Source organism: Pagrus major, chromosome 19, assembly GCF_040436345.1.
Source record: "Pagrus major chromosome 19, Pma_NU_1.0".
Taxonomy (NCBI): domain Eukaryota; kingdom Metazoa; phylum Chordata; class Actinopteri; order Spariformes; family Sparidae; genus Pagrus; species Pagrus major.
Window position 1 is genome coordinate 8,964,895 of NC_133233.1, and position 27,193 is coordinate 8,992,087.

A 27,193-nucleotide genomic window follows, 5' to 3' on the forward strand; every position below is an offset into this window, starting at 1 on the left:
GTTCAAGTGTAGTCATCCTCCAGCACACTTGCTGCCTCTGTTCAGCACTTAGTGTGTTTTTCTCAGCAATGACCGAAAAGTAAAGGGAGGCTGTCAGCTAATTCCAACTCAATTTACTTCCATTTACTTCCCTGGAACCAAATTTAAATGGCAAGATTTGTGCAGTGCTTCTAGAGGTCATATGGTAATCAGGAGGTGACTTCCACCATGGTAATATAAACATTTAATATCATTTGCTATGCTGTAGGAGATAGTGGTGGCTAGACAGCAACACAGCGCTGTTTTTTTTTTTTTTTAGATACATACAGTAGGGTCCAAAAGTTTGAGACCGCTTGCCAAGATGCTTCCTTTTTGTATTGTTTCAAATGTAAGACTATTTTTGTCATTACAAATGATACTATCAGACTAAGAGTTTCAGTGAAAAGTTTTGCTTTAATGACAGCATGGACTCCACAAAATCTATGACAGTCCGAGCCTGCACTAAACATAAATTGGGTTATAGGCAGTGTGATTTTTTCATTACAAACTCTTTTTCCGTGTGATGTTGATGTTCATTCAGGTGAGTGACAAGATGATGGCTTGCTGTAGGATGTCTGACCATGGGACTCTACCAGAAAATAACTCAAATATCCTTATGAGATAGGATCCTTAATCTACCCCTTTGATCAGAGTGTGTTTCTGCAGGGCCCACCTCAGAAGGCAGTAACAGTATCCAGGTCAGGGTTAAATGCTGCTCATTCTTCTCTTTCATACTGAAGACTGACTGACAGGCAGGAATGAGCAGCCTTCCCTGAACAAACCACCATCTACTTCCTTTTCCCTGACCTTCAAACAGGAAAGTTGTCTTATCTCTACAGCTGCAAAATATTTGGTTAAGTGGCAGTGGCGGGATCAGAAAGAGAAGAAATTGTAAGTCAGACTGGATCTCTAAATGGCAAAAGAAAAGTTCAGAATCCAATTCCTCTTAAAACATGGAACAGTCAGAAATAATTGCGAATTCGGGCGTGTTGGCGCTTTATATTTCACAATGAAAGTTCTATTAAGTTTAATTTAGAAATGCAAATTGCTGTTTATGTTTGTCATGAATGACAAGTGACGGGGGTCCTGAATCTGAATGTGTTTCAAGCTCCTTTTTGCAAATCGTAAAAGAAAGCATCCGAGCTAAATAAGCACCAGTGCATATTATATCTCAAAGGCAGCAAGACAAATATTATAGGCACACAGCCGGGCTGGCATACACAAGATATGCAAAGCAGCTAGAGGTACAAAACAAAAATGCAGTGTTGAACATGTGGTGCATATTTCAAATCAAATCACAACACTCACGACAGCTAATCCTGTCCCTACAAATAAAACTCCATACTGTGCTATCAATACTCAAGGCTCAGACCCCAAACTAAATATAAGCTTGTATTTATAATTAACATGCAATACTAAGCCTTTTTATGGGGAAATAAACCTGTGAAGGTGAGAAATCATTATTTCTAAGAAACTGCAACAACAGGAGAGCAGGAAGGAGAAGATTAGACAGGTTTTATATGTTGGTTGTTTTTTGGAACCGATGGATTTCAGAGAAAGTCTAATAAATAGTATAATGTATTTGTTTTTTAATATAAAATGATATTATACCAATTTGTAAGATAAAAAAATTAAATAAAATTGGAGCAAATTCCAGATGGTCAGAGTCAATTTGGCTAAATCTGAATAAACCTAAGCAACTAGAACTGTTAGAAAATATCTTTTAAAAGTCATACCCATGTAATAAAGCATCTGTTTACAATCAGCCCTTCATGCGGGAGGTATTTTGCATAAATCCCATTCCTCTTTATTTCACTGAGGGAGCTACCAGGCAGATTGCTATTAATACTCCCTGGCAATAAATGAGAAAAAAACTAGATCAATCACTCACATGGTTGTCTTATGTTACGGCTTTTCTACTGTATATCCTCACAGAGCTTATTGATATTCCAACTGAGAATCAATAGCATCATGTCTATCACTGACAAACATCGCAGAGTCTTGTGATCTGAATGCACAGGCTCATTCAACACTAGTCAAGCACTGTCTAACCTCCTTTTTTTAAGGCTGGATTCCAATCTTATCATCAACTTCTGCTTCAGAAGTGGGGTAGTTTACATTAGATAGCTGCTGTGACACAACAAGGTTATCCTGAGGAAACATGTGGAGGTAACCTCTGTTTTAGACAAATGGATCGGTGGCCTTCACTAAGCCCCGGATGTATTGGCACATGGATTTTTGCTGGCTATCATAAGGGTCAGATAACCTTGTCATATCTACTCTGTCACGGGGGGGGGGGGGGGGGGTTACAGGATGGAGACCTCTGCAAATCCTCTTAAAAAAACATACATGCACTCACACAGAGGCACTCTGTCATAGTCACACAAAGTAACACATGCACCCCACCCCACCTGAGCCTAGCAGTGAAAGGTCATACGGCCCCATGTGACAGCTGTCAATCACAGGAGGTGGGTATTATGCGATCCATTAAAAAACACCCCTAAAGGTTCTGGGAGACCATGGGGATAGAAATCTCCTGCATGTCACCACTGGATGTGACCTGCAGGAAATCTGCAGCTCTAAAGCTTGGATTTTAGAAAATGAGATGTGCTAAATGCTATGAATAAATTAGGATCTAAAGAAAGATAAAATACTGTTGATGTGGCTTAGAGATTTTAGGCATTTCAAGATTGCTAATAGATAGCTAATACTTATGTACTTTTACTTGAGTAAAATGTTAAATGCAGGACTTTTGCTTGTAAACGAGTATTATTACAGTGTGATATAATAATAATAATATAAAGTACTTCTCCCACCTCTGTTTACCATTGTGCAATTGTCAAAGAATGCAACTACCTCAGTGCCTTTCAGTTACAACATAGGAAATTCTGGATACTTTTCCATTTACTGGAGTTAAAAAAAAGGTTTAAATAAAAACAGGTGATAACTTTTTGCAATAGGCTATCAACACAGTAAAATGAAACTAAAGCTCTGCATGGTGTTGTCGTCACATCAAATATTCGTGTTGACATGCAGGTTATGAGCAGCCCCCCAGCGACAAACAAGCTGAACTCGCATGCGGCGTGACTCTGAAAGAGGTGTGTGAGAGGCCGGGGAGGATTACCTGTGATCCAAGGATAATGAAAAAAAAAAAGACTGCCTGATATTAAATCTAACACATGGAGAATTACTGATAGGCTTGTGTTGTTTTACTTTGCCAGGTGACTCTGCTGGCTTGCACGGGGCAATGCCTCATGGGACGAGGCAGCGATAAAACATTGTGTAAAATTCATTGTTTTTCTGTGCAGCATGTGTCAGCCATGACAAGTAAAAGTGTACAAATACAATCTCACCACTGCTTATACATTATAGATGAGGTGTAAATGAACAAGATTGTTGCAAAGCATGAGCACAAGACACAAAGCTATTTAGTGCCATTTGAATGAGCGAGAAAGGTAGAGAGTTACAAAACATACTGTTCAGCCTTGAGTGTTGTGGCTGTGTGTGTAGAGTTGCAGCCTTGCAACGCTTGCAGATGGACATATTTCTGAACCCCTTACCTGTCTGGAGCTGCAGGCCGTCCATTGCGTGGCTTGTTGACCTGGGCATACAGAGCTTCTAGGGGTGGACCATTGTCCTGGAGGCTCTTGGGAGGGTGAGGGCTCTGGGGACTCTGGGGGAGATGGTAGTGGTGACTGTAGGGATCAATGCTGCTGCTATCCACCGACGAGTCGAATGATCCGATGCCAGCGTAGGTGTGTTCCTCATCTGAGCTGAAGGTGTGGCCGACAAAGTCTTGGATCTCAGCGTATTCCCTCTCCTTTGCCTGCCTTTCCCGAAACTCCCGTGTCTTGGCCTGTATTCTGTGACAAACAGATTGTTTATTCGGACAACCATAAGGTAATGGAAAAGAACCGTATATCACTACAAACAAAATGTTCTTTAACTGAGTACTCAACTAGGGAAGTTTCATGGTGATAGTTTATATTTTTACTCTATTCACATTTTTTGTCTTAAAAGGTATGAGATTTTAAGAGACATATCTTTAAAGGCTGTTTCCTCAAAATGAGTTTTTTTCTCATACACTAAACTTTCCTGTTTTATTTCTATCTATTTTATGAAAGTTTTTGTGAAGGGGTTTGTTCAAATTTCAATCATAGCACCTTTATATTTAATATTGTATTCCTAAAAAACCTTTTTTATTGCGGTTAACAGTGTTTTCTGATTGACTGAGTGATAATGTAAAAGGAGATATTCAAATTGCCTATGTCAAAAACACATCAATGACGATGATACTAACTGATGAATTACAAGTGCTTTTTTGTAAAGACTAAATGGAAAGAAGGAGATGTGACTGTTATGACTGCATTTGAGGTAATACAAGTGCATACAGAAGGTACAGTGAGGAGGCAACACAGTAAATTTAATCTCAGATATCGATCAGTCCAGACCAGAGGAAGACCTACTCAAACTTATAAAGTGGCTTTCCTCTCCCAAGCAGTATTATTCAAATATGTGGCTTTTTATTATAACTGAGATGGATGTAGTGATCTCATGCCTCAGATCCTCAAACAAAAGGAGGTAAGAGGGAGACCAGGCAGACCTTGTTGTCCTCCTTCCCGCCCCTTCCTCTCCCTACATGCCGTTCCTCTCCCCTGGACCTCTTCTACACAACAGAGCCTTTCACAGGGCCTTTCCTGTCTCAGAGAATGGTTCCATGTGAATGCCCATCTGTCCGCAGCTAACAAGACTCAGCCATGGTGCTGTATGAGAGCGAGGAGAGCTGGCATTGTGGGAGCCGGGACGTGGACAGTGGAGAGTAGAGAGGAGAAGGGCTGAGGATAGGCGGCGGGAGGGGTTGACCTCCCACCGCGGTGACCCTTGCAGCAGCTACCAGACTGCTCACTGGTTCCAGATGTTGTACCCCTGCTGTAGGCTAACACACACATCAACACACATACATACAAGTAGGCTGCCTCCCACTGGTGCTTGACTTCCCTAATACCTCAGGTCATAACTGACCTCTGACCCCCCCCCCCCCCCCCCCCACCGCTGCTCCTTGCAGATGATTGACAGGTTTGGAACAGAGTGAGAATCCCCCCTAGCCTAACTCTCTCTCCCATGTCTGTGTATTTTAATAACAGTAATCACATTTCAAACCATCACCATTTTTCAGTGCCGGATTAACCCAATTCCCACATCATACCCATAGACTGCCTTGTTTATTTTTAGCTGTCCAAAATCCCATTTTCTCAGCATTATCTGCGGAATGAGATTTTGACAGAGGCCTGATGCAATGTTGCATGATATGCAGTCATTTATAAAGCATCTAAGCTGGTTTGGTGTATTTTTTGCATTGTTGCGGACTAGGTACAATATGGAAATTATCAACTCGCAGCACAGTGTGCACTAAGTATGTGTTCTCACTTGAGCTTGTGTCTCACATTGAGAACAAAAACACAAATTCTCAGAAGCCCTTTCACCTGCCATCTGGCTAAATTGATGTCAGATCTCTGCCAGGAAGGACCTAGACAATGATGTTACCACAGGTTCACGGAAGTCCGCTGGGATCTCAAGACCCTCTGGCGTTTTATGGACTAATCAGATTCATAAAAACGGCATTATTGACATTTGGGATGAGATAATGGCCTTGGCTAGACTGGCGACATGACGCTAACAGAAAGAGACTTCTCTGCCAAGCCTCAGGAGTCTGACATGGATAAAGATGATAGGTGCATTTCAATAAAAGGATATTAATGAGAGAAAAAAAAACAGAGATGTGAGTCATGCTATTGTCATTAGCATCATTGCATCTGGTCAATCTTGAATTGTAACTTTGTTGCTTTTATGCTCTTAAAAAACTTTAAGAGCATACAAGCTTTTGTTTCGATTGTTCCCGACACTTCACATTTTCCAGGGGAGAGGTCCTGGCTCTGTTTGTGGTACGAGAGCTCTCACAGCCACTTGGTACGTTTCCATGCACACTTAAGTCGAGCTACAGTCATAGCTCAATTAGCGAATTTAATTGGACTACTGCCACTGTCCCAGTATACAAGCACCAGGGGAGAATCGATTTATTGACGGAAGTATGTCGGAGGTAGGTGGCGATATGCACCGTTTCAGCTAGTTGCTACTGGACCTTCATCCTTCATGGACCTTAAGAAGCGGCGAACGGGCTGCACAGTGAACGGTGAAAACATGAATGACTTTTCGGTGCTGTACATTAGATAATATATTGTATTAATACCTTCATTGTCATTTTCTTCTTTTGTTTTTCCCTGCTTCCTACTACGGATTTATGTGATGGTTAACTTCCAGGTCAATGCCCGGTGGGGGGACTGTGGTGCATGCGCAGAATGCTGAGGCCAGTTCAGGTCCAACTAAGGCTTATACATGAAAAAGTAAATAGACTTCCAGTCACTTTATCTGGGTGTGTTAGTCTGTCTTTGAGAAACTCAATTTAGTACGATTTGAGTCGGACTAACATGTTTACATGGACTTGGAAAGTCTGGTTTCAGTCGGAAACAATAATCTGACTCTTTCCAACATCATGTAAAAGTACTGAGTGTGTTTGTGGAGAAAACATCTCCACAATCCAAACCTGTCAGTCTAAAGTGTGAAGCCTACACCAACTTGTTCTGGCTTTCTGAAAGAAAAGCTGGTCAACCATACGATGTTAAGTTTCCACCGTTGATTCCACCAAGCTTGATTTGAACGCTACATTCCAAAGTGCATATTTTCTTCTAGATGTCTCCTTGAAAATTAAAAGCATATATCATATATCTCGTTTCACCCACACTAACTACAATTTAATGTAAGTAGAAAATTGTGGAAGTCAAATGTGACTTAAGATGAGAAATTATTGTTTGGTAGCCATTTTTCTGCTCAGTAACCTGCTCCTTAGCTTCACACCTTACTGTTCATCCACACCTGCAAACTGCATTCTTCCTGGGCAACCTGCAGCTGCTGCTCCACTTCCAACTCCTCTCCTTCCCCCACTTTCTCCTGAGAGACCACCCCCGCACTGTACCATATATACTCCATTAGCCAATTAATGGCCCAGCATGTTAACACTGAGGAAAGTGCTGCACACGCTAAACACATTATTACTGTACAGCCCCAATTACCAGCCCTTCTCCTCTCTTCTCCTCTTACCAGATAGTACGTCTGAGAAGAGAGGACACTGTAGTTTTTAATGCAACAAGCCCGGAGAGATTTTATTTAAAAAAGGGGACAGTTGAGCTGTAGTGCTTCACCGCAGCCACACTGTGGATTTTAATTGTAATGCTAATTACACTGCTGACAGAAAAGAAGATAATTCCAGTGTAACATCAGTCATTGATTGGTTTCTATTGTGTCTCTATGTTATCTGTGTTTTACTCCGTGTTCTTAGAAGTACAATTGACCTCATATGTACCTTTAATGGTTACTTACTTGTTTTTCATAACAGTGCAGTGGAAAGGCATTTCCTCCTGGCTAACAGACAGTCTAGACAGTCTAATGCTGAGGCTTTCAGGGCAGTTAAAGTTCAACCCCTAATCCGCTGACTGACCATGTCTTTACGAAGAATATGTGTCAGCCATATGACATTATTTTCCATTAACATTTCTCCCTTTCAACCTTTTCTGTTCTCCCTGTTGTTGTTTTTCTTCTCTTTAATCGTCACTAAATTGAGTCTGAAAACCATGTCAACAGAAAACAGAATTTTTAATTAAACTGTGGCTCAATCTTCATTTCAGCCCATAAATGTGAAAGCAAATGACTCTCACGTCAAGAACTATTTCTACATTACATTAACACATTAAATGGGCACACTGCCTTTGTTTTTTCTATCCAGTTTTATTATAATGAAGAAAAAATTACAGCATGGAAAATCCAATCATTATGTTTCTAGCATACGACAATGTCAGTAAAAATAAAGTTATGTCTTTGTTAATTACTTTACTTTACTTAGATTGAAAGGCCTGGTGTAAGCTGGTAGCAGCATGTCAGCTCACCTCACGTCCTTCCTCTCCACAAATGAATAAGTCACACTATTCATCCAACAGGGTTGTTTTTTGGGACCAACAAAGCCAGCAGACTCCTTCTCCATATGTTTGTCAATGTGTAATATACCCATGGGAGGATTGGGGGGGGGGCGAAGTAGAAGGCAGGTTTTGTCTGTACTCGCAGACACTCATTTTGAAGTCAACACACTTAGAAGCTTGAAAGCCTGCCTCTTCAATATGCATTGTTACCGTGGTGGATGAAACAGAATGTATTTGCTCTCTTACTTTTCTCATCCAGCTGCCTTGAATAGATTTTTCTTTTTAATAACTCCTCACCAAACATGTTCTATTGTTCTGAAGTGCAGATGGAGGGCAGAATGTGTCTGAATCTAATCAAAGTGCTGTAAATGACTCTGCGTGCAGCTGTCTGTGCCGAATCGTAAAGCCTCCGATAGCCCATCTTTTGTGTTGACACTTGGCCCATAACAGCATAATGCAATCACGGAGATAATTGTCCAAGTTTCGTGGTGTTAATTCACAGTGTAACAATCACATTAACTTGCTGTAGGTATCAATATAATTACAAATGTAATCACTTTTCCCAATCAGCCAGTCGGAGCTTCCTTTGAACTCACTATGCAAATGAGTCTCAAATAGGAAACTGAAATAATGAGATGGTTTGATAAAGTGGAATGATAACGTTGTGTCCACAATCACTGTGATGAAAAACAGAAAAGGATCTGCCTTGCAACACATTGTTTTATTTATTTATTTTTGTATCAGTGCCGCTGAGGGTTTGTACCCTGAACATGGTATAAGAGAAGAATGTCTCCTGTGTTAAATGAAACATGCCAAATCCAGGTTTGCTGAAAGTGAATTTTGCTGACTGACCCACTCCAGAAACACCGGCCAGGTTTTGTTTGTCTAGAGTCAGCAGGAAGTCTAACAACAAACGAGAGGAAGCAGGCCACTGTTGAGGAAAAAAAAAAAGCAGTGATGTGCTCTGCTGTGGTCTGGGGAGCGGGAACAAGTAGAGTGGCAGTGGAGTGCTGGCCGCTGATTAGAAGCCAACCAGAGCCGAGCAGATAAGAGAGAATGGACATCATAATCAGCTACCACAGAGAAAGAAAGAGAGAAAGGAGTTCAGTTCAGGCAGAAAATGAAAAAGCAACATTGTCAGGTTGCCTTTGTGTGCTCCCCGCTTTGGCCGGGGAAAATATAGGTTAGGGCTAGCATGTGCAGAGATAAGTGAGAGACTGATAGAAGCTCCACCAACACCACCCGCCATGTGTTTCTTTCTTTCTCCCCCATGGCCTTGCATGAATGAGGGCCACAGTCACAGACACGGCTGCTCTCCAACCCACCCGAGGTCCAATCAGGGGGCTTGTTGTATCTACAGTTGTATCAACGTGAGCCAATAAGATAGGGGTGTCTTGGGTGCTGTCCACAGGCATAAAGAAATCAGAGTAATGGCCGCCCCTGATGGGCTGAACAAAGATTTAGATCAGCCTAACTGCGGGTTCTAATGCTGCCTTGATGAGACATGAAACAGTCAATCACAGGAGCCGTACAAAATGAGCCAAATTTTAGAAGCACAAATGCTGCTGATAACCACTCTTCATCAAGTGGATGCACTGCACTGTGCTCGAGAAATGAAATCAAACTTTTATGTACTTTTTTCTCCATCATCTTCAGTCCATAAGCTGGCTGACAAGATATCAATGGAGAATAATTTTCAATCTAAATAAACGAGCTGTGTCTGCAAGGATTGCAGGCCAAACCATAAATTGCATGGATCAAACCAAGGTCAGAGTTTTAAATATATAGCCGTAGCTTCCTTATTGCAGAGTAAAAAGGGCAGGTTTTATGAATTAATCCATCTCACCTCTTCGCTGACTCCTATTTTGAATCACTAAAAGCCCCTGTCAAAACCGTCTGCTTGAATTAATGATCGCTTATGTCAGCCGAGCCGGGAGTTTGGCTGCGGCCCATCCCGGGTCGTGCTGACACACAGTGCCGGCTGATGATCGCCAGCTTCGGAAACCTGTTACGGGTTCGATCCATAATTTTATAAAACGCACTCTTAAATGGTCCTGTCTCCGTGGCAGCGATGTAATCAATCAGAGCGTGTGCTTTAAGCAGAGAGGTACGACAATCAAATACAGTAGCGCAACCAAAAAATACAAGAAGTAATGGATTTCTGAGCTGTCGTCCTGCTGAACCCTAATGCTTTGAATATCGACTTGTCTTCATGGCAGGTTGGTTTATTATTACCCACCACAATTTCCCTCAGGATTCCCTTTCTATTAACTGAGGGACAATCCCAGCCTGGCTGAGTGATGGGATTTGGGAACAGGTAAAAAAAGGAAGGAATAAGGTAGCCCTCTTGCACAGGGAACTGAGACCGGAGCTCACACATGCAGAACGGACACAAACAAGACAGGGAATGAGAATGTGCTGCAAGAAAACGAAGCACACAAAGAAGCAGGGCGATGGCGGTGAAAGAAAAGAAGTAGGAACAGGACTTAAATACTGTGTATGTGTTTGCGGGGAGGGAAGGGTTGTGAGGGCATGTACTGTACATATCTCATGCCCACTGCATGTCTGTGTTGATTCTACTGCTTAGCGTGACAGTCAGTTGGGAGCTTCTCAAAGGGGGACAGATCCGGATGGAGAGCCAGGCCCACTGGTCTCCAGGGTGAACTGAGGGAAATGTGTTGGGCCCTCGTCCAGAGGGGGTTTACATCCTCAGTGCAGAGGGCCTTCACTGCAAGTCGTAGTTGAATACCAAAAAAGAAACATGCTACAGTGTTTTGAGCAAGGCCTCCAGATGTTCCATTCAGCAAGGAAGAGGGCCTTTGTGAGCTTTTTTTGTTTTATGTGCACACTTGTTTGTGGTACCATGCATTTTCAACAGCCATCCATCCTTCTTTCCCTTCGCCGTCAGAGGGAGCGGTATCAAGCCCTATTGTTTCTATTCAATTAGCTGTCATTATCAACAGCAGTTTGATTACTGAGTTCATTTGGTTGGTGGAGAACAATGGAGGCAGCAAGCTGTCTTTTCATTCACCCTGCCACCAATATTGTCTTCCCTGTTGGAGAGAATTAAATGGGGCTTGCCTGTGAGGGATGAGGCGCACACGGCAAAACCGATGCCTTGCCTTATTCTTCTGGACGTCCTAATGTCCACAAACACCAGAGGACATGGAGCCAAGAGGGGAGGATAAAGAGGAACAGCGTATTCTTGAGCGATTAACAACCCGGGCGAGCAGCAGGAGAAGACAAATGCAGAGTTACATCGATTTCACTATTATAATGAGCACCATTCAATCATGTCAAATCCACAGGGGCCTACGAGCACCATTAGGAGGTCAGCGCCTCTGAATGGCACAGGCAACAACAATCCATAAATGATCTTTTTAATGTACTGATATAAAAGAAAGGGACATTTCACAAATTGACATCTGAGTGCTTTCCCAGAATTTCCCAACCTTGCTCCACCATTTTGCTAATTAGGTTGTTTGCTAATTTTCCGGTCAGCAGTGTTTTTTTTCTTTCCTTTGTTCGACTGGGACTTAATTGTTTAGGCTTTTAGCGAGCCAATGCTCTGTCTGAGCACTCACCTCTCTTGTTCCAGCCTCATCCGCAGGGTTTCCTCTTCAGACGCCTGCATGTCCTCAGCTTTAGATTTACTGGAGCCCTTCCTCTCCATCCTGTCTCCTGGCCGCTCATCCCTCCGGTGTTTTCCGAACCTGAGCAAAAGTGAAGGGAAGAGACGATTTAATTGCAACACAGGCTTAATATTTTCCAAGCCAATATGGACTTTTTTTTTTTTCCTGCAGCAGCATGTCTCTGCCTTTGTTCCGAAAATTCAGGTGAAATACTCAGAAGGAAATTAAAGTGTCAAACTGTCAAAATCTTCAGGTCGGGTTTGTACTGGGGAGACAGCACAGGAGGCCTCTCCCCAGGTACTCATTCGTTATTGAAAGAATAACTTGGCAATTTTCATATAAATTCAATCAAAATGCATCAATCCATATCAAAAGATAACTCGACATAGTGAATTCCCTCCTTGCAAAGTCTCCATCCAGGACAGCAGAGAAGATTTAGCGTGCAATGTTAGTAGTAAGCCTGAAAAGTAGAAAAATGGCAACACTCTCGTTTTAAAAGAGAATGAGCTCCAGTTTTCTCCCTGAGCTGTAGAGATTACTTAGAGTGATGGGAGCAGTGACAGGGAGTGATGGGAGCACATGATTTAGTTTGGAGTGAGGAGTGAGCAAACTACCTGCAACCAGGCGAAATGTAAGTGGAGGAAACGGCTGAGCTCGCTGGCATCATTTGTGACTTTTTAGGTAGCGTCACAAACCTTTACATTTTAATGATGGGAGTGATACAACGGCGGCAGTAAATCCATTACAGCTTTACAGCAAGGTGAGAACGAGCCGGGCCGATGATCATAAATTCCTCTGGTCGGCCCGAGCTCGGTGCTGGGCAAATAAATGACTGAAGACTCTTGCTGACTGAGGGGTGTGAGGAAATGATGAGGAATGGAAAATAGAAAACAGGCATGTAGTTGACGGGGAGTACAGTAAATTTACAGGGCTGCATACTCACAAACACAATATATGGACAACTCTATCATCTGACTCCCCTGGCTGAGACTTTATTACTCACAACAGTGTGCATGTGGATAACACTAAGATCAGATGCATGAGAACAGAATTTATCTCTGGTCAGACAGAACAGGAAAGGCAATATCATTAAAAAGTATGATGTCATTTCCTGCTCTTCCACAACGGTGCCAGCTGTGGAGGAAGTGCAAAAATGGCAGGATACAGAAAAAGGAAATATTACAGACAGATATGCAGGAAGTGTACATGATAGTCTTCTTGCACATGTAGATAAAGGCACATCTGTACACCATATACAGTAGATACAGTGTAATCAAATGGGAGTCAGCGCTAAATATTCCATATGCTCAAATATTCTCAATATAATAAATCTCACAGTAAGGATGGTGCAAAATGTGTGTAACAAATCTCTAACTGACAGGTCTGAAAAGAGCCCTGATGGAAGGAGAAGAAGACTACTTTGTTGAAGGATATGTGGTGACCTGGAGGCAAATCATGCCAAGGCTATACAAAAATTAAAGGACCAGTGTGTAGGATTTAGTGGTATCTAGTGGTGTCATTGCAGATTGCACCCAGATGACCACCCCTCGTTTAACCCTGACCAACAGTAGTTGCTACTAATGCAAAAAAAGCAAAATACTTGAAAAATGCGAAAGGCCCTCTTTGTTTGGTTTGTCTGTAGAAACATGACAGTGCAACATGATGGACCCACTGTAGATATAAAAGGCTCATTCAAGTTACTCAAGGTAACAAAAACAACAACCATTTCTTTCAGATAAACTAATGAAAACATAATAATTGTATTATAAAAATACAATTATTATATCCTGGAAATGTGAAGGGATAACATAGGACAGGGACAGATATCTGGGTAAAATAATCTTTGAGGAGCTGAACAAAGTGAACCACATCACATGAATTGAACTGCTGAACAGGAAACCTAAAAGTTTGAATGTTCAATTATGAGAAATGAGACTGTCTATATACTTCTGACAACCCTATTGTAATCATTTGTTGTCATTGCGTACTGCTGTCAAACGTCACTGATTTTAAATGTGAAAACTGCAAAAACCTTTAAATGATTGTCAGGTTGGTGGAAACCAGGCCACTTATATAAACATATTTGAAGATTGTAAAAACAAGCCAATAACAGAATTTTATTGGGCATGTGGCCGCAAGTGAGAAGAAATTCAATAAATCACATAATAGAATCACAGAAAATAACTGGATTTTTATTGACTGTTTATATTACATAACGTAACTCAATGTTCTTGCATTGTTCACACAGACATTGATTAATTCGATGTTTCACATGAGCTTTTTTGAGCAGTCCCATTCAATCTCAGACAGCGGAACAGGAGAAAGCATTGAGCTCTGCAGTCTCCCAGACTCACTGTGCTTCACTCCCAGTTTATTTTTACCTTCCTCATAGCAGAGCTTTTTTTTGACAGTTTGCAAACTTTCTGTGAAAGCTGAAAAAAATTACATCAGACAAGGTTGACTTTGGGCTGGTGGAAGTGAATATATTCATGAAATGGGAGACTGTTTCCCCTCACGAATGTTTATTATTATATTTTACATTAAAAAGCAGCCAGTGCCTTTGTGCAAATGGCTTCTCTTTGGTAGTGGCTGCTTTGGAATTATAATCTTTGAAATGTGCTGTGGCCTGGTAGGAGGTCCTGGTTTGTGGTTGTACAAAGAGCCCAGGCGAGGCCAAGGGAGTGATATCTGGGTTCTTTTGTAGCACAGATAGCATACATTACCTGATTAATTAATCAACAAATGGCTCTAGTAAGGCATAAAACTCTCGGCTGGGGCTGGGAATGCTAATAATAGTGAGCCTGCTATCTATCACCAGGGCAGGTGACAGCTTTCCTCGCCTCACTTCAAGGACTTTCATTAACTTCCCGAGGAAAATTCACCTTCCTCTTTTTCTCTCACTTTTTTTCTCAGTCTCTTCTTACTCTGACCCCCTCTCTAATAAAAAATACAAAAAAAACATAAAATAAATTAAAATAAAATAACTTTCGGGAAGACAAACTTCTGCCCTCAACTTTTGTTTTTGTTTTTCTGGAACAACATCAATACAGTGAGGGATTTGTCATCATGAAACATATCAGACTGAGCAGGACCCTGAGCATGCAGTAGCTCCTGTATGAAAGGCTATTCCCCCATCGTCGGTGGCCTAAGAAGGAGGGCCGACATCAAAGCGGAGGCGGAGGAAAGAACCGATACTACCAGAGCTATTAGAAAGCTATTGGGACACTTGCTGGTTCACTGACAACCCGGCTCTGCCCTTCATTTGAACAGCCGGGTCTGTGCCAGTGGGGACCGCAGTGGAACACAGGATTAGCCATCAAACCTCCACTGACACACAAACCCCCATGTTATATTTCCGCACATAACATTTTCTCAGCAGGGAAATACAGAAATGTTTTGTACCAGTGTACGTATAAAAACTGCAAACTGTATTGACTTTTTATACATGTCTCTGAAAGATAAGTGTCTCATTTGTGAAACATAGTGAATCCAATAAAAAGGGTAATGATTTGGAGTTAATCAGTGTCAGGAGGGAAGAAGAAACTTCAGCCTTTTCTGTAAAACTCTTGAGCCAGTATTGGCACCTTGGCATTAATCTGGGCTGGCAACAGGACAGCTGTATTGAGACTGAGGTTGATGAGGCTTAATAATAAGATATTGATTGGCACCTGAAACTCGGGTAGAATGAAAATGAACACTTTACCTTGCAGTTTGGGAAAGAGAACTCTTTAGGGCCCAAACAGAACAATCTTTACTCAGACCTACTGTTTATTGATTTTGCCCCCCTCCCCCCAAAAATAAACACAAAAAACACAAAAAATGTAAGCGGTCCTTTGAATTAAGATGATTTTGTTAAATAGCTATTTAAAATTACTGTCAAGGTCACCATTTGAGCAATAGCTGAGCCTCAAACCTCCATTAAAGCCAGGTAAACAATGATATGCCATTTACTTCCTCATGAAGCTCTGATCCTATTTTTCTGCTTCAGTCCACTAGACCGAAGCTCTGTTTAATGATCCGTTCCTAAGCGTCTATCTCTATGTGGCACATAATAGTGATGAATACACAAATGCAGAGGTTCAATCAAAAGACAAAGAATAGAAAAATGGTGAAGAGAGATATAAATCGCAAAACTCCATGGGTATAGGGAATATTTATGACCTTTAGGGCCCTGAAAACACCAAGCTGACGTAATTTGTGGCCCTGGTTTTTGTGGTATGTCCCACACTGTTGGCACTAGTTGGCCCTTGTTGGCAGCTTTTTGGTGGAGCTGGTTGGTGTAAGAAATCATTGGCTCACAATCATAATCTGATTGGCTGTTCAGCTAAGCACAAGAATAAAAATGGAAAAAGACAGGGAAAGACCCATGAGCCTGTCACTGTGGTATTCATGATCTCTGGAACAAAAGACCAAGGGCCGACAACACCACCGGACATATTCTCATTTAGTGGCTATATTAGATAGAGTGGTGTGAAAATGAAAGGAAAACGCTGCTTTATCATGACGGTTTGTATAACGGTTTGTATGTCCACACTCCTGACTCATCAAATACAACAGCTTGGTCAGTGGCCTTAAGCTTCAAAATATGACGTTCTACCTATCCCTTTAACGTCAGTTTTTCACAGGAAGGGTTCCTTGGTCAAGTTAGCAACAATATGTAATTTGCAACATCTGGTTAGACTTTCAAAAAAAAAGATTGTTGATAAACAATTTACACTAATAATCAACATATTATGACTTTTGGACTGTTATAGTCATCAAACGATTACATTTTGGTTCGGTTTAGGCACCAAAACGACTCGGTTAGGTTTAGGAAAAGATCATACTTCTAGTTATAATAACTACTTTCACTCTCATAACTTAACGGTAACAGATGTGACGTAAATCATCACGTAATGTAAGTGACATAAGTACATTATTAATGTCATGTTAGTTATGTTAAAAACAAACCACTCGTGATTCCTGGTCACAAGATGTCCGTGACAACTTCTTTTAGTCTCATATAGCCACTTGTTAGCAAACACCGTTTTAAAGACATGTAAGCGCTTTATAATTAAATTATGGAATATTTAATTATTTAATGATGATTTTATGTCATAGAACAAAACGTGTAAACATCTAAAGCTTGTGATAGCTCCAGACCTTATTTCAGGCATTTAACCAAAAACCAATTAAAAAAACTCGTAGACTTTGGGATGAGAGAACCGGATGTTCAAAAATGCTAACTGTTTTCCTGGTTTTGGGACTACAAACTACAACACTCAATAGTCTTTGCGATGTGTTCAAGTGCAGCTCTTTGGCTGAGACACAGGCGACGTGAGGCGGTCCTCATCGCTAGTTCTTTGATGTCGGTGTGGTGTGTCTGCGCCCTTAGGTTGCTTTTGAAGCTTGAGCCGCCCTGTCCTATTCATCAATTGTTTGGTCACACTCATATTTGATTTGCCATCAAACCTCATTTGAGGAGTATGTAATCTAACATGTGTCAGTCATATATGCAGTATGCTTTAATAATGTTATGATGGCCACTGATGCAATGAAACATTGATCAAAATGTCCTGAATTTGACATCTGCTGACAGCATCTCATAAAACAAAATGTTTTCAAATGCTGTTGCACATTAGGCATATGCTGTATGTGGCTGCTTTTCGTAGAAGTCAGTAAATAGGTACTCCATTCAATATGATACATCCTCATATATCATAGAAAACAGAAGGGTTTATACCACTAGCAGTAGATGCCTCATACATCATCCTCATCGATTTACAGGGTAATAATACTTCAAGGCTGCAGCACAACAGAGGAGGAAAAAGTCAAAGGCAGAATTTCCAAAGAGGGAGAAAAAAGTAAATTATGCAAAGCCTCAAAGCCAGTTTGATTGTTACAATCATTTAATCTGGGGAGTAGATTTGACAGAAGCTAATCTGTTTTGACATCTTCTGTGGGGAATTTGTGGTTTTGCTCACAGGAAGTTGCTGACTTACAGTAGGGAGAGAGCCGCTTATTTATTCTCCTAAAATGTGTGGGTTTTGAAAGTGAATGCAGGGATGTGATGGACTACCTGGTTTACCCTCACATGACGCCCTCATCATATGAGGTGTTAAATCTTTTTGGCATCATTCAAACCTGCAAATGGAACAGGTGAGCCAGAAAGAAAAAGTGACTGCATCTATCAATTTGAGTAAGTGATGAGAAGATAATTTCAAGGGCAGACAGAGAGAATCATTATGGTTTCTGCTCGGCCAACCTGAAAGTTAATCCAGATCTCCCGGGGCGAAGTCCCCCACAGACGTCTGATGTGGTGTCTGAGCCCCCATCCCCCGAAACTGTATTTGTCGCAGTCAGGAAGAAAATAAATAACTATGCCTCCACCCACTGCGTTTCATGGTGATAATCTATAAAGCACCATAAAAAATACAGTTTTTTTTTCTCCGAGAAAAATCAAGAGACGTTATTATCATTTTATTGATGGCAGAAAGTACACAGCAGAAAGTTAAGACTGCCACACATACACACAAACCAGCACACACACATTACTTTTTCTTCCTCTCTTCTCCCTGTCCAATGCAAGGGCATGTCAATATGAAACAGTGCATGATTTCTGCACTGTACTGCACCTAGGGCAACATCCTGACAGTGGCATGTAATTTTAATAGAGCCTTGTTAGGAAGGCGAGGCTGTCCAATTTGTCTGTCCTCTTCGGTAGCTAAATGTTGGTGCAGTTGTGGCAAGTAAACACTCTCTACCTGGGGTGAGCCTTGTAAAAAAAATCCAAAAGACAGTCAGAAAAAGAGAAAGAGAGAGGTTTTTTTGTCCTTCCCTGGGATTTGCACACTATCATTAACAGATATTAAAGGGGCATCCGTTTTTACTGAGTGGCCTCAGCGTAATGTTACCACCACTGGTTTCCAGGGACACCAACCCTAGAGAGGTATGGGAGGATGTTCTCCAGTCGTTCTTCTATCCTCCAGTCGATTATCTCCCTCCCGGCGGAACTCATTATCCGCAACCTGTAATGTCAGTCAGCGCTTTCTCTGCTCAGCCTTTTAAACCAGAATCTAACATCTGATGCATCCTCAGAACAGCATCTTTTTAAGGAGTTTAAGGGGAAAGACTGCAACCTCAGATTCCTGAGTGAATGTGAGAGATAAGGCACCACCTCTGTGAGTTCACACCATCTTGGGGGTTGTGATGTGGCATGTGCATTTAAAATAACACAACCGTTAATGCAGCTTCTCATTCCCCTGCCTTTAACGAAGACTCTGCCCCTTCCAGGTCACAGCAAGATATGACATCTCGGCGCTTTCACCTCATTGGGCAAGGGCTTGCACACACAGACACAATTGATTTTCTCCTGAAGAAAAAGTGCGAATGGGGGCTGCTGTTGATTGGCTGCAGCTCTGGAGGGGATCTAAGCCTAATTCTTTCAGCGACGGTGTGAAAACAGTGGGGAGAGGGTACAGGAGGGAGGGAGGGTGGGAGTCGAAATGGTTCATGCCGGGTGAGAAAGCGGCGTGTCCCACACCATGGAGGCATGACATGCATTTATTCATGACATCAGGCCGAGCACCAGTAGGGGGACAGCACCATGGGCAGAACGGAGGAATGATTCTTGCCAGAATCTTCTACGCCTCTTAGGTCTCCCAGCTGAGCAGACAGAAGTCACATAGGAGGACACTCAGTTGCAGTGACTACCTGGTCTTTCACCACAACAAAATAATGAAAAAGAAAAACAATTACAGGTGTATGAATTGTATGCCATCTCAGATCATTGTATTTAAATCACAGTCTTTTTCGCAACCAATATCACTGTCCCCACCTGTTTACCATAAAGGGGTTATTGTATGGAAATGACGATTTTCTGGCAATACATGTGCATGGAAATTGATGCTATACCGTCCTTTCGGAGAATTGTTTTCAGCCTTACATTTATCCAGTTTCTTGCCGTGTCAGTCAGTATTTCCTGTTATTTCTACAACTCTCTGTCAGTCGGATACTCTTCCGTCTGTTTGTTCCTCTCTTCACACTTCTCTTTCAGAATCGATCATTCTAGTCATTTTTCTTTTCTTTCAAGCATTTTATTTTCCCTTATCAAACTCTGTATGTGTATCTAATGGCCTGATCAACATCTACATTCGACCACTAGTCTAGCTGTTAGGAGATGTAGATAGCAAAAGAAAACAGAGCGTTGTCAGAGCTTCTCATCCCAGCCCTAACGAAGAGGAGGAGTAAGACAAGAAAAATGTTTTAAACAAAAATGAACACATGAAGAATGGTCAGTCACAGAGAGCTACGGGGCTATTTTTCGTGTGTGTGTGTGTGTGTGTGTGTGTGTGTGTGTGTGTGTGTGTGCTTGTGTGTGTGTGTGTGTGTGTGTGTGTGTGTGTGTGTGTGTGTGTGTGTGTGTGTGTGTGTGTGCGTGTGTGGAGGAGGGCATGGTAGATTTTCAAAATTCCAGCAACATAGTTAATCTGCTCTTCTCGAGAAATGTTCTTTGTAGCCACAGAGACCAGACTGAACGCAGACACAGAGAGCTGCAGCACAGTGAATGGCCGAAGATGTTCTCTGCTTTTAAACTAACAACTATCAGTATCAAAGCAGCTGTTGAACTGAATAAGTGTGGATGTGTATGGGGTGGGGGTGGTGTGGGGTGGGCTGGTGGTCTGAATGTGTATCGACAACCAAAAGTTTTTGCATGTGTGGGTTTGTGTGTTTGCAAGATAAGAAAAAAAAACAAAAAAAAAACAGTATTCGTCTTTTTGCTCAGTGTGCCAATTATTCATACTTAAGCAATATTTAAGGCACACACAAGCGTCTGTGCTGGTGTGTGTTTTATCTGTATGTGTGTGCCTGTATATCAAGGGACAGCTTGGCTTTTCCATATTTCAAACAGCCTGTGCAATACAAAGGACGAGGCTCAGCCCAACATGATTGCCTTTAATGTTTCACATAAATCACTGAGTTGTGTGTGTACGTGTGTGCGTGTGTGTGTGTGAGTGTGTGTGTGTGAGGAGGGGAGGGCTGTTTCTGCACACGCTCAGAGGAACATTTCAAATCCCTGACACCCCTGATTAAAGCCTCTCATTACAACACAAATAAACAGTCCAAACGCATTCAGACATCCATTTGTTAAAGTGTATGAGCGCAGTGAAGAGGGAGTTTCTGAAGGACAATTTACATAGAAACACTTGAGCAACTCAGAGCGAAGTTCAGGTGTTGAGGTAAAGCTTTGTGCGTGTGTGTGTGTGTGTGTGCGTGCGTGTGCATTCTGATTAGGAAAAGCCGTGTTGTGTTGCTGCTGACTTTTTTTAACAACTCATAATTGTCCTGCACACTTTATTTCTCCCACTTTATATACAAACACTTGATCAGTTTCCCAATGCCAATGCTAGCCACAACCCATGCATAAGCAGACAATCACACACATATACACAACCACACTCATGTTTTGGTAATGCTTAGCCAGCCCAGCCCACACGCTCACACATGTAGAAGATGATGAGCGAGGATGGCTTCTCAGTGAAGAGCTACAGTAGGTGGCTCAGGCTGTGACCTAGATACAGTATGGCACACTGCATTCCTAATGGGCCATTTTGATCGCTGCCACTCTGTATCTTCAGCTAGGCTGCTGCTGCTGCATGCCTCAAACACAAAAACTCAGCATTCAGCAAACACAGCATCCCGAGTCTGCTCAGCTCTTTTAATGATGGCAACCGCAAGCGTGGATGTGGAAGCACCACAGCGGGGGAAAAAAAAGGCAACCTGAATTTTGGAGTAGCTCTACAAAACACCACTCATGTGCTTTGGTGATGTATTTACAGCTGCTTTCACCTAGCACAACTTAATCCCTTTTGGATGTGTACTAGATGAGAGGAAATAGTGTATGATAATTGTCATGATACAAGAGTACCTCATAAATTTAGTTTGTTTGCCAGGCCTCTTTTCCTGTCTTCTCTGTTTTGATTATCTTGGCTTCTCACAATTATTTCCAAACTAATTTACATGCTGATGAGCCTGGAGACAGATGTGTATTGCCACACTCAAATGCCTGATTTCCAAGATGCTCATCTAAAGGACAGGCGAGGGAAGAAGTAAGGCAGGTTTTCTGGCTCGTAAACGTCAGACTTTGAAATACAGGCCTGGACACGCACTAGCACAAGCATTGTATTTGAGTCCATTGGAGAAAGGAGACAGCGGAATCACTGATCCGTGATATACATCCCTCCCAGCATTCAGAGGGAGACGGGAGAGGTCTTTCTGTCAATGCCACGATGAATCTCCAGGGCATGCTGGGAAGGAGGAGGGATGCAGGAGGATATATGGAAAGAAAGGGGGAGGGAGTGACAGTAATTGTAAGTAAAGTGAGGATGAGAGAGAGGGAATCTCCGGGATGGTGACTGTACATCACAAGCATGGTTGAATAAATAACCCTGGACACTCCTCCTCTGTCTACTGACCTTCTGCAGTCGGATCAAACTCCTGGTTCTCCAAAGCAAAATACATTTAAAAACTACAAAAATTGGAACCATAAGTTTGTGAAATTAAACATGCTGCATGGAGAGTTTTTCAAGTCAAGAAATCTTTTAAAAACCTCAGCAAAAATGCTACAAACTAATGCGACAGTAACATGAATGAGATCATTTTTAGCCTCTTAGCACCTCCATATCACATTTCGAAGTGTGGGTTATCTGTCCTACTGATTTACAGCAAAACAAAACTTGTTTTATGGCAGAGAGACAAAGGTTAAAGACAAACATAAAACATTTTGATCAATTAGGAAATATCCTCCAGGGAACAGTTGGTTTTATAGGAATGCGGTATAACAATACCACTGGTAAGAGATAAAGACTACAAATCAACAATGAATTTGACTATGGTTAAGTTATAAACCAACCTTATCACCAATCAAGGATGTCAATAGTGGGTGTTTCATTCAAACTCAATCTTTGGGTGGGGTAACGGTGCGTGTATTTGTTCGCAGATGCTATGTCAGAGGTAAGTCAGCAAACCACAATAAAAATAACAGTTTCGTACATTACTGTGTTCATGAACATTTCTGCCTGAGTCATCTGCAATGGTTGTTTTTTTTAATAACGAAGAAATCATCAAACTGCATTTGATTTTTTTTTGTTTTCATTGTTGTTTATTGAGACTCCTCGTGGCAGAAAATGCATACTGTGAGTTTAAAAGTAAGGATTTTATTTATGGTGAATTAAAAGGAAAACATTCATTACATGTACTAAGTGTTGGGATACCTGTATAAAAGTCTATTGTTTAACACCACCATCTTATCACCCAAATCTTATCACCTTACATTAAATTAGAAGGTGCAGAAATGTTTAAATACCTGGCTGGATATACAATTGTGGATAAACAAATAACTCATAAAGGGCTGAAGCAGACTTGATATGCATCTGCAACTGGAACATCAAGCTTTGAGCTTTACCTGCTGACTCGTCAGTCCGTCATCACACACTCTTCCTCTCTCCCTCAGACTTACATTCACCCCCTCCTTAACTCACAACCTGGGGGGGGGGGGGGGGGGGGGACAGCTCGCGCGTCTTGGTACGGCAGTGAGAGCCCAATTAAGATTCTTTCATGACAAACATGGAGAGGAATGAAATCCATATCTGGCCGTGAAACGAAATCTCCATTTCTCTGACACTCTCACCAAAGACAGAGGAAAACATCAGAGTGGGAGCGAACGAGCAAGCAAGAGAGAGAGAGAGAGAAAGAGAGAGAAAAAGAGAGAGAAAGAGAGAGAGATAGAGAGAGAGAGAGACAGAGGCGGAAAAAAATAGACAGTTTCACTTTACATGCCAAACACATGTCGAGACGCTGACAGAACAAGAGGAATACGGTTCCTGGCTTTAATTGGTTGCCTTTGATGGAAATCAGAAGTGTAATTCAACATCGATTGATATTACCTTTTGTAATTCAAAAGCAATTTCCCTGCCTTTTTGTCTTCCCTGCCTTTACGATGGTTGTTTCTCTCCCACTACCCATCTTCTCGTTCACATGTTAGGGTGTGTGCACACATCAGCAGGTGGGAACTCACTAGATGGGAAAGGTCATTTCAGCCAACGGCCTCTATTTCATTACATGCTAAGCCTGGTGGATGGCTGAGCAGACTAGCAATGAGTCCTACTGTAGCAAGCTGCTCGCTTCATTTGCATAGCACATAGGGGGAAATAAATAGCTTCTCCCATGTGCATTTCTCACCTCTGTCTCTGTAATATCAAGCATGCTTTGCATCTCTAATTCAACTTATATTTTTTTCCATCCTTAGACAAAAACATACATTTCATATGGTTTATTAGGGGTGGCATGAGCGATCCATTTGTACTATTTAGAAAAACAAAATGGCATTGTGCCGTTCTCAGATCCTTGAACGCGTTGTTAATGTTTTCTCATTATTTTCAAATCCGCACGTCCTCTGAGAGTCGACTCGCATTGGAACAGCCTTTCTCTGATTGATCAAAGCGATCTGGGCCAAAGCGAAGAAATAACATCAAAGTGGAATCAAAGTGTCTCAAAGTGTGAAAAACAAATATCAAACAGAGAGGGAGGAAGTTAAGAAACATCGGGCGGTTTCTGTTTGGAACATCAAGGTTGATGAAAGGAGAGATGGAGGGGGGTGAGAGGTGGTGTAAAGTAGGGAGGACAGCTGAGGAAAAATGAGACGGGAAAACATTTTCAAAGAGATAAAGGAAGGAAGAGAAGAGGAGAAGAGGAGAAGAGAAGAGAAGAGAAGAGAAGAGAAGAGAAGAGAAGAGAAGAGAAGAGAAGAGAAGAGAAGAGAAGAGAAGACATCTTGGGTTTCCATCGGTAGGTCTGGGTGTGATTCCACTGGGGTTGGATCGTTAGAAGTCACAGGCCTGGTAGAGTATGCAGGGGTGCACTGCTACACTTAATTTCAGCTCTTTAATAAAACACTTTATGAATTCAGTCATGTTTGCAGCCCTCTGCCTGAGACCCAGTGTGAGAGACATCGGTGGATCTCATTTCAGGCCGACAAGATTTCAGATTCAATTAACTCCATCGTGCAACACCACCTCTACACACACACACACACACACACACACATACACACAAACACACACACACACACACACACACACACACACACACTTCTCCCCATGCTTCAAGGTCTATCTCGGAGCACTGCGTGATCATTCTAAACCTAATTACTTCAGGGCTGTCTGATGGAGGCCCAGTGCTGCCCAATTACATTTGCATCGAGTGGCCAAAAGCAGAGGAAGTGCTGCCGGACAGCTAGACCAGCCCCCCCCCCCCGGTCCGCATCCCCACGCCTTAAACAACCATCTCTCACTCTTGCACGAAGGCCGGGGTTGCAGGCCGCACCCCCCCCCCCCCCCAACCTATCCCTCAGCCTCTCCCTATGTCTAACTGCTTCACCCTGCCACAAATTTACAGTGACATCCAATTTTTTGACACCAGACACAAAGCTACGCTTGCCTTAACCTGGCGTACAGAGGAGTTTGTTGTTTTACTGTTTTCATCTCCCGTCGCTGCACTCTGTCACAGTGGCACTAATCTTCTCAGTAGGGGACTGTGTTGTTTGTTGTTTGGCCCCTGCTGGGCATCTTTGGTACATGATTGGCAAGAGAGCAATGGGATGTCACACTCAGAAGACATTTTTTTGTGGGAGAGTTTGGAGTTCAGCCTGCAAAACCGACCCCTTTAAAGTCCTGGGATCTTGCACCGGCTTTGAAAAAACGCAGGGGAGAGTTCTTCTGAAAAGATGTATTTCCCAAGAAGTTGAAATAGCTGACCCTCTCTGTGTGGTGCCCTCGGTGACATATTTCTTTTAGCTGTGCAGGCATTTGAAGGTGATATTGAGGTATGACTTTGCACTTGGCAAATCTGCCAAAAGCTGTCGAAGTCCAGTACTAAGTTGCTTCTGAAATATTTATCGATGACAGAATAAATCTGTGGCTCACTTTGCTTTAGCATGCTTCACAGGGAGGTCAATGTCACAGTCAGCTGACAGGGAGTCATTTTGTTGCTCACGGACACTTCAAAGAAGTGAATCCTTTCCCACTTGGGGACTAAAAAAAAAAAAGGTACTTCTACAATCATTGACCACCCTGCTGAGCGGATGTTCTTTCTGACACCACCATCTATGGCGTGTTTTCATGTAATTATCTTTTCCTGTATTACTCATATTCTCCACATCGCTCCGGCTGCCAGTCATTCTCACATACAAGTTCTGGTGTGACGCTGTGCCCTGTACTTGCCTTTACTACCTCAGCATAGATATTATGATGGGTAAGGCAGAGCAAAAGAAGAACAATTACCGTTTTCTCTCAGATTACATTGAGCAGATGTCAGGGCCCACATGTGGAGGCGGCTAATTGCTGTCTCCAAATCAACTGTGGCATAATACTACAAGCATATGTGAGCATTTGTGTGTATGCTGGGGAAGGTGGAGGGGACGAGAGGTGCGTTATACAGAACAAGTTTGTGTGTTGATCCATCAGGCACGCTCTCAGCCATGTGTGCGTATAAAAGCCAGGCTAATGCGTGTATCATGTTGGTGTGCTAATGATCAAACTGGCTTACCCGCCATCAGCTGCTCACACCCACACGAGCAGAAACAATCGTATGAAACGAAGGCAAGGAGCAACGCAGGAACACGCTAACTACCCACTCCCGTGCTGCACATAAGGCAATCATGCTTTCGTGGCATGGTATCCATATTCTAGGCATAGTCACGCATGCATGCAAACACACACTCACGCAAACCCCCCCACACACCAGAATTCACAGTGTGCTTCCACACTGCCGAAGAATAATAAAGATTGACGGATAGAAGCATCCCTCCACTTTCACTGCTTCCCTTTCCACTCCACACCCGTCTCTCGTGCATCTCTCCCTGTAGCCGTGAGTAGGGTTGCATCTGAAGGGAGGAGGAGGAAGGCGATGAGGTCTCTGGGGTGATGCAGGATGGAAGGGTGAGGGGATGGGGTGTGCACGGCTGTCACATTGAGCTCCAGTGTCGACGGATGGCTCGGCATGCCACTTATCAGATTGGTGGTGGTGGGGGGGAGTGTGGGGGATGGGGGTGAGGGCAAGTGTGCATGTGGGTGAGGAAGCACCAGGGAGAAAGGGTGATGGTGGTGCCAGAGCCCATTAACACAGTCTTTTCATCTATACACACACACAGAAGCAAACATGCATTACACATGCACGCACATGCAAATTTACACACGCCTTGAAACCACTCTCTCTCTCTCTCTGTCTCTCTCTCACACACACACACACACACACACACACACACACACACACACACACACACACAGAAAATGTACAAAAATTGCCAGAGATCCTCAATCCTCCCTCCAGGCAGACAGCAGCACGATGCCGTGACTGCCGCTGTGAAAAGCTCCCTTCTTCTCTCATTCTCCATCTCCCTTTCCTTTTCATCCTCCTTTCTCACTCTCCCTTGGTGCCCCAGTTCACTCCAGTGCACACGCTCCCTCTCTCCTTCCACCC

At 42.5% G+C, this 27,193-nt stretch overlaps 1 protein-coding gene across 1 annotated transcript in view; it reads right to left on the reverse strand.

Moving 5' to 3' along the window:
• Positions 1-27,193, reverse strand: part of LOC141014502 (partitioning defective 3 homolog) — a 357,805-nt gene that overhangs the window by 80,326 nt on the left and 250,286 nt on the right. Inside the window, exons 21-22 of the mRNA XM_073488320.1 lie at positions 11,630-11,758; positions 3,579-3,881 (exon numbers count right to left, since the gene is read on the reverse strand). Of these exons, the coding sequence (XP_073344421.1) occupies positions 3,579-3,881; positions 11,630-11,758 (432 nt within the window). The remainder of the gene's footprint in view (positions 1-3,578; positions 3,882-11,629; positions 11,759-27,193) is intronic.